The 13802-nt window shown below is 35.9% G+C and overlaps 1 protein-coding gene across 7 annotated transcripts in view; it reads right to left on the reverse strand.

Moving 5' to 3' along the window:
- CEP128 (centrosomal protein 128) overlaps positions 1-13802 on the reverse strand; it is a 383316-nt gene that overhangs the window by 260253 nt on the left and 109261 nt on the right. For all 7 annotated transcript variants that reach the window (XR_008417279.1, XM_053889680.1, XM_053889682.1 and 4 more), the window contains one exon: positions 4554-4904. Coding sequence is in view for 6 of the 7 variants with exons in the window: in XM_053889680.1 (XP_053745655.1) it covers positions 4554-4904 (351 nt within the window). In the remaining variant the exon portion in view is untranslated. The remainder of the gene's footprint in view (positions 1-4553; positions 4905-13802) is intronic.

The raw sequence follows: 13802 nt of genomic DNA on the forward strand, positions 1-13802 counted from the left end.
AATGCTAAAAAAACTCCAAATTACAGACTCTGTATATTTGGATTATAAATTGCAGATTTTCAATCTCTCTACCCCCAAAACATCTTGCTCTCTGCTTTTATTATTTATTTTTCTCTGCTTATATAGACAGGCAGGCTTCAACCTACACTTGTCTTTCTCTTGTGTGCCTCTTCTGAAGGCTGCAGTATGTTCACAGCACACGCCAACGTCCTCAAGTTTTCATTCTGGTCATTTAATACCCCACTCTGAGGCACAACATCACTAACCCAACATATGATTTCCAATGGTTCAACTAACTACTTCCAATAGCACAATTTGCCAACTTTCCATTTAGAAAGGTAGGCTCCTCCGGTCCCCACTTTATTCCCCACTTAGTCAATCTTACATTTTAGGCTCTTTTACTTAAAGCTCCTGGCTTCCAGAATTGATGTCTCATATCAGCTTGACTATCTTCAGCTGACGGTACAGAAACACTCCAGTTCAGGTTGACTTAAACTACAAGGCAATTTAATATCATTCCATGCAGAACGGCTCTAGACACGGTGCCAAAGTTCAGGTCCACCTCTCTGAACTTCTCTTGGCAATACCTCCCTGTGTGTGAGACTTCATTCTCAGGACCATTGCAAGACAGCCAGCTTCAGCCACTGCAGGTATCACAGCCAAATACAACAAAACCAGAGAAGGAGAAAATGTCTCTTAGGTATCTTCTTCAGGAGTGAGTTTACCGGAAGCTCCCCCAACAGATTTCATAACTCATTCTTCATTGATTGGAACAGGGCTGTGTGCTTGGTAACTGGCCTGCATTACTTTTTGAACGAAACGGACTGGGGCAGGGGGAGATGGGGATAATCAAGACCACTATAGGAGCCAACTGATATTTCTACGTAAATTGTGCTGGTACTATTCAGGAGTGGAAATGGAAAAAGTAAAGAGTTGGTTTGATTCCAGATTGATGATCAGTAAGACACGTAAGGTGGAAGAAGAAACTGAAGATGATGATGTGCATGTCATCAGAGGAGCTTTTCACGAAGTCCAGTTGACAGGAAAAAATAGATTCCAGGAAATGGCTGGTCAACCAGAGGAATGTGGAAAATCAAAATCAGATGTTAATGGTTAAAAAAAGAAAAGGGAATAAAAGAAATGTGTAAGATCAGAGATTGAAATTTTGGAACTGAAGATATGAACATAGAGAATTACAGATGAGGACAAATTTTACCCACAGAAATTAGCTGCTGAGCAACTTGAAGGTCACTGTAAAATGGGAAATTAGTGAAGCTTAAGGACACAGAGTTCAATGGGTTGCCAACTTGAACTTCGGAATCATCAAAGATGATAAGACTTGCATGTAATGAAACAGGTTGAGGGGAAGCCAGGTGTAAAAATCTTTGAGAAATGTGGAGGCATAATGGAAAATAAGCAGCAGTCAGGATCAATGAGAAGAGAATGTTCTAACCAAACAAACCCTGCTTCCAAAGATGAAAAGCTATAAGAGAAGATTGTGAAAGAAGGACTGAAAATGGCTGTGTGAAGCCAGAAGAATGATACTGTCTAAAACCTTAATAAGAACAGGAACCAACTCCTCAAAAGCCTGACCACAAAGTACATGCAAGTTGTGTCTGTTTATTTGTTTGAATTAACTAAAAGGTAGACAGAAATTTTTGAAAGAAAAAAAAAGTTATTTTTCTGCATTTGAGGGTACATGCAGACAGACTGCTGGATTATTCTAATATATCAGTACATGAGCCTTTCTAAAATTGCATGTGATAGAAATGGTACATATTTAAAATGTACTTTATCACTGATCCTTCTTACTTTTCAACCTTTAAATTAAAAAACTCAGCTTTTAAAAGACAGTATATATTACATACACTCTTTTTCTCCTCAGCATGAAGGCAATACACAAAAGGAAAAGATGGCAATTTAAGATTCTTGAAGTCAAATATTATCAAGTAAAAAGCTCAATATTCAGGGCCAAACCAATTATTCTGCCAACTCAGCAAGAAAAACAAACAACCTAAAAAGTTATATAAATTTGGAAATATTCAGAAAAGCATACATTATGATCAGAATCCAAGTTCAACATTTTTTTCCTTTATCATTTTCAAAGCACATACAAGAACCAATAACTTCAAACAACACTTTAAAAAAGATGACAAAATGCATAAAAAATAAAAAATATAAAGACACAAAAATCACAACTAATGATTAGTTTATTTGTATCTACAGAATTTTAGGTCTTCCAATATGTGTTCATCTACATATTCTTAAAGAACATCATGATTTCCTAATGTCAACATCCATGCCATTTTCTTTCAAGGAAAGTATACAGTCTGATCTCCCTGGGTTTTTTTTTTTTTTCTGCAATGCTTTGCTTTTTGTTTGGTATTTCATATCATTCAATAATGAAGTAGTTCTATAACAGAATATGTATCTGATAATCTTACCAAAATTCCAAAAATGTAAAAAAGAAAAAAAGAAATCAGTGCAATTTTTAGGAGAATAAAACCCTTTAGCTTTCTACTACATTTTTAAGTGGCAAATCTTAAAGCATAAAATAAATTATGCTGGAAAAAGAGAGAAGTAGACATAGAAGTATTTAGAAAACACAAAAAATTGCATCATTTAAGCATGGAAAATGGCTTAACAAAGTTACTTAGTAAGCAATTAATTTATTCTGTAAAACATAATGTGTTTTATTTGTAAATTAGTATTATTTTTATTTTAATACATACTTCCAAATATACCCTGGAGTCACTTTTTGAAAATAATCCAAAAAAAGAAAACAAAACAAAACAAAAAAGGAATAGGCTGTATAACTAATGCCTTAGGGTGGCTTTGTGATTTTATTAAGTATTAAATACTCCTTAGGGGTATTATTCACTAAGACATAAAAATATACATGCTTTTTTTCTGAAATTATTTACAGTGTATTTCCACATCATGGATTTACCGGACACTTGAATTTGCAGTGAAATATGTTACCCTTTCTTCTTTGATTAACCATTGCTCTAACTCCAACATGCTGCATTAATTTTTAAGGCTTTTAAAGTGAAAATTACAAAGCCTGCTGTGATAATTGTGATACTACCCTAACTGTAGCAATCACTTTAAAACTACTTCTTTGCTTATCATTAGCAATGCTAAGTGATAAAAATAATTATATCAGGAGCATTCTGGGAAATAACTGTTTAACAATTGTGAATATTCTAAAAAATTCCATCTAGAAAACTCTGCATTGTGGATTAGGATACCGTCTGATGACATGGACTCTTCTAAATTTCCTCTAATTAAGTAAAGTCCCCAGACACTTCTCAATCAGTCTACCCCTCTCACCACCCCCCCTTCTTTCTAGCTGCCTCCCCTACAGTCATGCTCACTGAACCAGTTACCAGACCAGACTGACAACAGAATAATCAAGGTAGAGCAATTTCCTGGGATCAAATCAGTTCAGATTCAAGTCTGAAAGCTTTAGAACTGCTTTACCTCAGGGCAACCAGTCACCCAGTATGTGTCAGATGGGTTAAATTGAAAAGCCCTCCACAGTGAGCCCAAGGTGATCACTTCCTCCATCTTATATCTGAGACATTCGTATCTAAATGGTAAAGCATCTTCTCCATGCCAGCTCATCTGAAATAAGCATCTGTCACTCTTAAGGGCTGACAATTGATTTTATAAATATAATTGCCCCACAGTTTGTTTTCTTTTGAAACAAAGTCAACTTATCCAAATGATTATTCTTCTGGAATGTTCAGAATTCTTGACAAGTGACAAATGACAAAGGAAAAATGATAAACCAAGAATACACATGGATAAAAGTCAACCCTGACTTTCCTGATCATATTATAAACATCTTGGTTTAATTCAACCCAAATATAGAGTTGAGAATCAACATAGGAGCATAAAATCCATTTAAACTAACTGATTATACAAGAGAAAAGATGATTTGAAATGCACACATGGATCAGGGAAATGCTTTTTGTTGCTATCAAAAAGGCACAAAAGCCGAGTTTTAAAGAGGCTTGCGACCTGATAACACTACTCAGTGAGACTGTGAACAGCACTCATTTAACTAAACCCATTGTAGTTACTGCCAAAAAAATGGTCCAGTAGTAACTACCACATCTTTAAATGTCTCTTTCCAACTAATACTTAAATTGAAATACATAACAAGATGAGATTCTAAAATTCATGCACTGGGGGAGAAAGTCAAGTGATGTTATGGAAGATTTCACTACTCTTTTTCCATTTGAATATTAAAGAACAATTTCAACTTAGGGAACTAAAAGCTAAACTGGGAGATGGGGGAGGAGGTGGATCTCTTTTAAGGGCCAAACTCTAAAAATCTACAGAATGTTAAACTATGAAAAAGGCTTTAAGAAGTTAAAAAACTAAGTTCCTTTTTACCTTGAAATAGCCAAGACATAAAGACTCTCTATCAAGGACATCTTGATAGACTATATGAACAGCATGGCATTCAAGTGTTTGTTCAAAGGATGGATGAATGAATGGCTGGTCACAGCAAAAATCACCCATTAGGAATTTGGCTTTTATACCTGATTATTCTTGTCTGTCAGTTGCTCAAGAGTTTCAGACTGCTTCTCCAGTGCTCGCTCTATTTTCTTATGCTTAAGCTTCCACTGTCTAATGGACTCCTGAGCTTTCGTCTTCAGCTCTTCTCTCCTCTTCTCCGCTGCCTGTCTCAGGGCCTCTGACTGCTGGAACTCGAGAAGGTACTGCTCGGCCTGTTTGGTGGCATCCTCAGCATGGTGAGTCAGCTCTGAGATCTGAAGGTCAGCGCACTTATGTTTGGCCTCACAAGTCTCAAAGTGATTCTGGATCTCCTTAAGTTGATCCAACATCTGTAGTTGCTGCTTTTCCCTGTTCTCCAATTCACGTGTTAAATTCTGGGAATAAAGCATGTGAAATATTAGGAACATGTTCTTGTCAAAATTGGATGCATAACATATCATCAAACAAGACTCTCTAATGTCACTGAAGTGGGAATCATCTGTATTAAATTTCATTAGTAATCAGTCTAGAAAATATGAGTCCCCTTCTGTGTATTTTATAAGAACATTAGTTGGGAATAATTTTTTATAGGAATAGTTTCCTTTTTTACACTATTTCATTATCCAAAAAGGGAAGATATGTATTTTCCAATTGACTGTCACTGAGATAGAAGGCCTTGTTGATGAGAAAAACAATGTGCATTACTTTTGTAAAATCTCTTGCTTTGTCCAATTGGAAAAAAGATCAATAGTTTACAATTGTCAGACTATCATAGCAATCATACATAATATTTCACTTTCTGGCAGCACATAAAATGTTACAATAAAATAAAAATCTATAATAAAAATGTGCATTGATGATAGAAACATCAGTATAGATAATGCTATACTTGAAAGTCTATTTAAAAGGCTCTCAAAGTGTTTATAGATAGATTATTTCCAGCTAAGTCTAACATTACAAGTTGCTGAACTTATCTCAAGCTTATATGAATCACTGTGGGACAGATATTTAAACAAACTTAAATTTACTTGGAATACGTAATAATCAAGAAAAGCAAACCTGGACTCTTAAAATCTAGTTTCCCTAAAGCAGAAGTGGTCAACCATACATTTGGAAATTGCACTAAATCATCATGATTCATACCTATTTTTAATTTGAGAAGAATTGGTGAAGATCTATTTTTAACTTCAAAAATGAGAAGGCACTGCTTTTATATAACATTTTATACAAATAAAAGAATGTTTCCATCTTCAATCTTATAAAGCTTTGGAAAGGAGTGACAAATTCAGAAATAATGTATCCCATAAGCTGCTCCTCCTGAGCCTTACTTTCTAAATACTGGGGGTGACAATGATAACCTGAAAAGACCATGTGTCCAGGGGACTAAGATGACACTAGGACAAACAATAAATATCATCTACATTGTTGTAAGGTGCCTACAAATGAAGACTGGAAATAGTTACCAGCTTCCTCTGACTCTAACAGTATAATGTTCAGTTCCAGATTCCATTATATTTGAACTGTGGCTCAAATACTTAAATACAATTTCTCTCATGATTAAAGTCATGGTTTGACATTCTGGCAAAAAAATAAAAATAATGCCTTAAAATAAGCTTCATTTTCTGAGCAACAGGTTTGCATTTGCTCAGTTTGCTAAATTCAGTGCAGTCTGGAAGAGAGGAGTCATTCCTTTATCTACCCAACCAAAACAGTAAATTGAGAACTATGCACAAGTTTGTGTGGAAAATTGTAAAATAAAATCAGAAAACCATGATGCTGGCTGTTTACCCTTTGCCCTTATCTAAAAGTTTTACCATGAAGCTAGAAATCAACTTTATTAACAAGCAGTATTCATGTGATTTCTCCATCAGCAGAGAGAGGTACTAGTATTTTTTTTTTTTTTTTTTTTTTTTTCCCCAACCAACGCTTCGGAGACTGGGTACCCTTCCTATGTGTTAGCACATAGTTTACTGAATGGTTAATAAGACCTGGCTTAATCTAAATTGGGGAGCTATTCACACTAACAACTAGATTACAAGAATAGATAATGCTAGATACCAAAATGATGGGTGGTTACTTGAAGAGGCCTATATCTTACAGCCTGGCTGGAGAGGGTTCTCTCTCAGGAGGTGACATAGGAGCTGAGATCTAAATGAGGAACCAGCAATAATAGTAATTATTATTATTATTACTACTATTGAAGTTTATTGAGCACTTGAGTTATACAAAGGACTAAGCAAATGCTTTATAAGAATGATCTCATTCAATCCCACTATTATTATCTTGATTTTAGTGATGAGTAACCAACACTTGGAACTTGTCCTAGGTCACATACCTAATATGTGAGGGAACAGGATTCAGACCCAGATTGTCTGACTCCAGAGGCCATGTTTCCAACTCTTTGCTAAGAGGACAGATTCTCAGATGACCCTAATTCCATGCCTCTTTGTCACCTACTCCCACAGTCCTATCTTAGCGAGTTATCTTTTTTCAGAACTGCCACCTTTGAAGTAAGAGGTATGTCCAAGTACTCCCTCTCCCTCCCACTACCCCATCCTCCCCTCCTTCCTACCCCTTAGGCCTTAGGCTTTATCTACCAATCTGCCCAGCTCCCTCACTCCTTTTCTTGTGATACATCTGCTCCTCATTGTCAGGAAGATGACCACGCCTTGATATTTCGTTTGCTGGCTTTAAATCCAAGTTCTTTGACCTAATTTCCTTAATTTTCACTTTAGCCACTCTGTTGTTCATGTTTCAAACTCCTATTTAAAACAAAACTTGAATGGCAAAATCGCCAGCTCTTGGGGAATTGACAAATTTCCTGTTTCCTATATCCAGTTACTGAGTCCTCTAAGGAAAATCACACAGGAGTATTAGTTGATGTGATGGCACATGGACAGGCAACTCCTCAACGCCCAGAAATTCTACTGCATGCCGCTTTCCAATCCACATGTGGCCCATCTAAAATGTCCTGTCTCACACCTACCATCTTTTCACTCACTCTTAGTATGTAACATAGCTCCTCCTTCAGAAATAAAACTGAGGCCATTCGGCAGGACATCACCCAAATTTCCTTAATGTATTATTGTAAAACTTACCAATGGCTAATCTGTCCTCCTCTCCAGCCTCTGAGGAAAAGGGATCCTTCTTAAATAAATTAGCCTATCTTTGTAATTTCCTTCCACTTCCATCAAGGGCTTCACTACAACAATTATGCCTTCTCTTCCTTGTATTGAGCCTCTCTTTTCCTCTTGGATCATTATTCTCTACTATTCCCATCTTTAAAAATCACAGTAATTTTTTTTTTTAATGAAACAAATTGAAGATGATACAAACAAATGGAAAGGTATTCCATGTTCATGGATTGGTCCCTACTACCCAAAGCAATCTACCCTTTTAATGCAATCCCAATCAAAATACCAAAAACATTTTTCACGGAGCTAGAAAAAATAATCCTAAAATTTGTATGGAACCATAAAAGACTCCAAATAGCCAAAGCAATCTTGGAAAAAAAGAACAAAGCTGGAGGTATCACAATCCCAGATTTCAGTATACTACAAAGCTATAGTTATCATAGCAGTATGGTACTGGCACAGAAATAGACACAAAGATCAATCGCTTCTCGGCCTTTTGGCTAAGATCAAGTGTAGACACAAAGATCAGTGTGAATCAAGAATCCATAAATAAACCCATGCTTTTAAGGTCAATTAATCTATGAAAAAGAAGGCAAGAATATACAATAGGAAAAGTCAGTCTCTTTAACAAACAATGCTGGAAATACTACACAGCTACATGCAAAAGAATGAACCTGGACCATTTTCTTACACCATACCTAAAAATAATCTCAAAATAGATTACAGACCTAAACATGAGACCTGAAACCATAAAACTCCTAAAAGAAAACATAGGCAGTAATTTCTTTGACAATGGCCATAGAAACAATTTTTCTAAATATGTCCTTTGGCAAGGAAAACAAAAGCAAAATTAAATTATTGGAACGGCACCTAAATAAAAAGCTTTTGTACAGTAAAGGAAACTATCAAGAAAACAAAAAGGCAACCTACCAAGATGTAGAAGATATTTAAAAATGATATATCATATAAGAAGTTTATATCCAAACTACATGAAGAACTTACACAACTCAATACCAAAAAAAAACCAATAATCCAAATAAAAAATAGAGAACCTGAACAGATCTTTTTCCAAAGAAGACTTACAGATGGCCAACATACACATAAAAAATGCTCAACATCATTAATCATCAGAGAAATGCAAGTTAAAACCATATTGAGATATCACTTTATACCTGTTAGAATGGTTAAAATCAAAAACACAAGAAATTACAAGTGTTGGTGAGGATGTGGGGGGGCGGGGTGGGAAAGGAACCTCCATGCACTGTTGGAGGGAATGCAAACTGGAACAGCTACTGTGGGGAAACAATATAGAGGTTCCTCAAAAAATTACAACTAGAATTACCATCTGATCAGTAATTCCACTACTCGGCATTTACCTAAAGAAAATGAAAACACTGATCCAAAGAGATGCATGTACCCCTATGTTTACTGCAGCATTATTCACAATAGCCAAGATATGGAAGCAACCCAAGTATCCACTCATAGATGAATGGATAAAGAGGGGATACACACACACACACACACACACACACCACTGGAATACTATTCCAATGTAAAAAATAATAAAATCTTGCCATTTGCAACAACATGGATGGACCTAGAAGGTATAAAGGTAAGTGAAATAAGTCAGAGAAAGACAAATATCATATTATTTCACTCATGTGAAATTTAAGAAACAAATGCACAAATAAAAAAGAGACAAAAATAGATAGACTCTTCAATAGAAAAAATAGACTCTTAAACAGAAAAAAAAAATTAACTAGCTGTTGTCACAGAAGAGGGGATGGGGTTATATCTTGATGAGCCCTGAAAGATGTGTGAAATTGTTAAGTCATTGTGTTGTATAGCTGAAACTAATGTAGCACAGTGTGTTAATTATACTTGAATAAGAAAATAAAATCACAATACTATTTTTTAATGAAACAAACAAAACCTTTATCAATCCAACATGATCTAAACAGCACCCTACACTCTTCTATTAAGCCAAACTCCTAGAAAGAGCAGTCCACACCTGATACTCCACAATTTTATTCCTAATTCCTTTCTCCATTCATTGGATCTCGGTTCCATCCCTACCATACAATTAAAAGAACTCTCATCAAGACGCCCAAAGATCACCTATAGCCAAACACAACGAACTCTTTAACAATCTATCCTAGTTTCCTATGTGACACTGTCAATTGCCCCTTCTGATTTTTACGTCTCTCTTCTTCCCTGACTTTCATATACCGCTCTTTACTAGTTCTTTTTCTTCCTGTTCTTTAATAATCTCCTTTCCTGGGTCTCTTCTACATTTAGCCTTTAAATACAGATAATGCTATAGGGTTCTAGTATTAAGCACCATCCTATCTATAAAATATCTCTACTAAGTAAGTATGTAGACAGAAATATAAGTGATTTCTAGTTCAGGAGCCAGACTGATAAACTCCAGGCCTTTAAATACCTAACTACATAATGACAGGCTACATTTGGGAATCCCACAGACATCTTAATTTTAGTATGTCAAAAAAAACTGGATTTACTTGATGCCCAACTCCTAACAAAAAGGTGGTCCTGCTAATAAAATGGCAGTAAAGACTTTCTCTGCTGAGAGAGTATAGAAATGGGAATGGAATTGTATATTTAAATAGTGAGAAAGTCTGAAATAACTGCTATAGGAAAAGAAGAGAAAATGAACAAGAGATAAATGTTTAGAAGCTAACAAACAGAAATAAGGTCACAGTGAGCCTCAAATTTATAATGGACTCAAGTATACAAATTTTTCAAATTTCTCCAGCAAGCTTTTGAACCCAGGAGGAAAATTAGTTCAACACTATTTATTCTTCTGCAATTATAGAACAAGAATAGGCACATGATTAATATACGTAAGCCCAGAGCTTCAGCACATAAATTCCTTTGTTCTCACATTTTAAAAATTATACACTTTCATATTAACATATTACATACAATATTTCACCAAGAAGAGTATTTGAAAACATCACGGTATTGATTGGGTATGTTAGTATAAATAAACAGAAAAGGATGAGGTTCTAATCCTGAGGAATTGTAGTTCTCACTACTGATGGAAAAGTAGGTTTGAATTTGAACTGGATGAACACTGCCTCTAACTGCCCTGAGTCTGGAAACTGTTGCTACTGATTTGCTCCCAACAGTCTATCTGTGTTATACTTCAGGTAAAACCTGTCATAGAATTCCTTCCTATATTCATTCCTTGGTAAGTTCTACTCAGCCACTGTTTTGACTGTTTTTTTTTTAATCCCTCTTCCTCAAATAACCAATCACAATTATCTAGTTGTAATATACATTTCTCCCCCAACAATCAAGAGATTATATTACAGAACCCTCATAACAATCCTTGGCACACACACATATACATAGAGCACACAAGTAAACAAACACATCATTTAACCCACAAATAAATGTTTTTGTATACTAAATATTAGTATCTTCCTATGTACTACATGAAATGCTAAATGAAAAGCAATTTTATTTATTCCATTAGAATGATTTTCAATTCTGTTAATACTATCATACATTCCTGGAAGCCTCTTCTATCCTAAAGAACTTTTTACAATTAAATTATATGAAATTATCTCAGCCACTAGAGCAGGGTGGTTAAATTTCATATCACTTAATCAAGTCTATTATTTATTTATCACTACATAAGTACTGTCAAAGACAAACGTAATCCAAAAACATAGAAATGTTCTTTTTCCCAAGAATTCCTTCCAGTTTTTTGGTAGAGAAGACTTTTTGGTTCCTAAAGGGAACCTTTTAAGTTCTGTAGCTGGTCCTGAGAATTAAACCAACATAAGATGGATTAGCAGAAGAAAAGCACACAAATTTTATTTAATATTTATACATATACCTAAGAGCCTTTGTTGGAAACATGAAGACCCAAAAAAGTGGTTAGGACCAAGAGCTTCTAAGCCTTTTTTAATTCATTTGAATTTATAAATTCTAATTTATGACAAGAAAAAGGAAAAGGGATCTAATGAGCTTCTAGGGGGCAGTAAACTGTGGACAAGTGACTAGGAAATACATGGTGGAAACTAATGGAAGATCAGGGTTATTTTAGGTTTGTCTGTTCAGATCCATTTTGGAATCAGCTCCCAGTTTCCAATGATAAAAAATGTTCTTCTCTTCCTGGTAGAGGGAGGGTATCTTCCTCAGGGGATTCTTGAGGTATCTACCTCAGGGTATCTTCTTTTTAGGTAGAAAAAGAGCTCAGAGTACTCTTCCTGCATCTACTATTTCTCAAGTGCCTCCAGCTCAAAGTAATCAATATACCAAAGTGATATGTTGGGGTGGTATGTCCTGATCCCTTTCACAGTACGTTACCAAAGGTTTATAAAGCTTAAAAGCTCCAACTTAATCTAAAACATACATTTAATGTCTTTTTCTGTTTCTCTTTCTTCAGGTAGGAAAACATGTTAATGAGTAGTTGTGTTGAGGGTCTCAGGTTTGGCGAGAACTTGAAGGAGTCACTGGATTCAGTATATAGTCGTACTTATGCTAAGATTTATGAGAGTGAAAATATACACGGCAAAATCAGCAAAGAGAAAACAATGTGGGGCATAAACCAGTGGAGACCAGGCACAGGCTTCCAAGAGTCCTGTCTCAGTAGTCACACAGGGTGTACACAATTCTTCTAGCAGTGAATTCCGACATGTATGAAGTACTATCTACCAAGGAAGCTCACTAGAGACTCAGTTCCCCAAGTTTTACAACTAGTCACTCACGTACCATCTGCCTGGTATATACCAAAATTCCAGACTCCCAGAAAGAAAGCAAGTGTTCAGCATAAACCATATTCTTTGTACAAAAGGTCTAGGCACCATGAGCTACACTCATCAAGGAAAGTTTCTAACTTGATCATCATTAAGTCTCCCAGATGCCAAACAAGGGCCTATTTTGGAAGCAGGCCTAAGGAAACTATGTTAACTACTATGTTAACTCTTTTTGTCCTTGTATTAAAATGGCCAAAGAATAGACAGAAAGGAAAAGAATGTATTAAAGAATGCATTACAGGGGCTCAGTCAGTTAAGTGTCAGACTCTTGAATTCAGCCCAGGTCATGATCTCACAGTTCATGAGTTCGAGCCCTGTTAACAGGCTCTGTGCTGACAGCGCAGAGCCTGCTTGAATTCTCTGCCCCTCCCGGCTTGCACGCACACGCACGCTCACTTGCTCTCTCTTTCTCTCAAAAATAAACATTTTAAAAAAGAATTAAAAAAAAAAAAAGAATGCATTAGCATTACAGCAATGCATTTAGAAGATGGGAGAAAAGAACTCTCCCCTTGAAACTGGCTTTGGCTGCCAATGGCTCCCTTTTTAATTGCTGCAGTGGTCGTATTCAAATTTTAAGAAAACAACAGACAGCGTACTCAAATGAATAAGGCATTAAAACGAAAACAGAAAACGTAAAAGAGATATTCTATTTTAACACTTATATGTTTTTTTTTTTTTTAACGTTTATTTATTTTTGAGACAGAGAGAGACAGAGCATGAACGGGGGAGGGGCAGAGAGAGAGGGAGACACAGAATCGGAAGCAGGATCCAGGCTCTGAGCCATCAGCCCAGAGCCCCACTTGGGCTCGAACTCACAGACCGCGAGACCGTGACCTGAGCTGAAGTCGGACACTTAACCAACTGAGCCACCCAGGCACCCCGAGATATTCTATTTTAAAAAGTAGTGTGGTGGTGCCTGGGTGGCTCAGTCAGTTAAGCATCTGACTCTTGATTTTGGCTCAGGTCATGATCCCAGGGTCATGAGATTAAATCCCGTGTTGGGCTCCATGATCAGCATGGAGCCTGCTTAAGATTCTCTCTCTCTGCCTCCCTCCCACTCACACACTCTCTAAAATAAATTTTTTTTAAAAAAAATTAGAGATGTGATTCAATGCCTATATTTTAGAGATAAGGAAATTGAGGGACAAGGAGATAAAGTAATCAATCCCAGATAAGGGAGATAGTTTACAGCAGAAAAAAAAAAAAAAAAAAAAAAAGACTAGCCACAGGTCCCTAATATTAAAACTAATATTGATTCCATATAGTTAGTAACTATATTACCAACTTGGATACTAGCCAAACAACCTCTTAAATAATGAAGTAAGATACCATGTTCCTGAGCTAGGAGGAAATCCTGAATAGGAATTAT

The sequence above is a fragment of the Panthera pardus genome, unplaced genomic scaffold, assembly GCF_024362965.1.
Source record: "Panthera pardus isolate Hobbes unplaced genomic scaffold, ASM2436296v1 HiC_scaffold_24, whole genome shotgun sequence".
Lineage (NCBI taxonomy): Eukaryota > Metazoa > Chordata > Mammalia > Carnivora > Felidae > Panthera > Panthera pardus.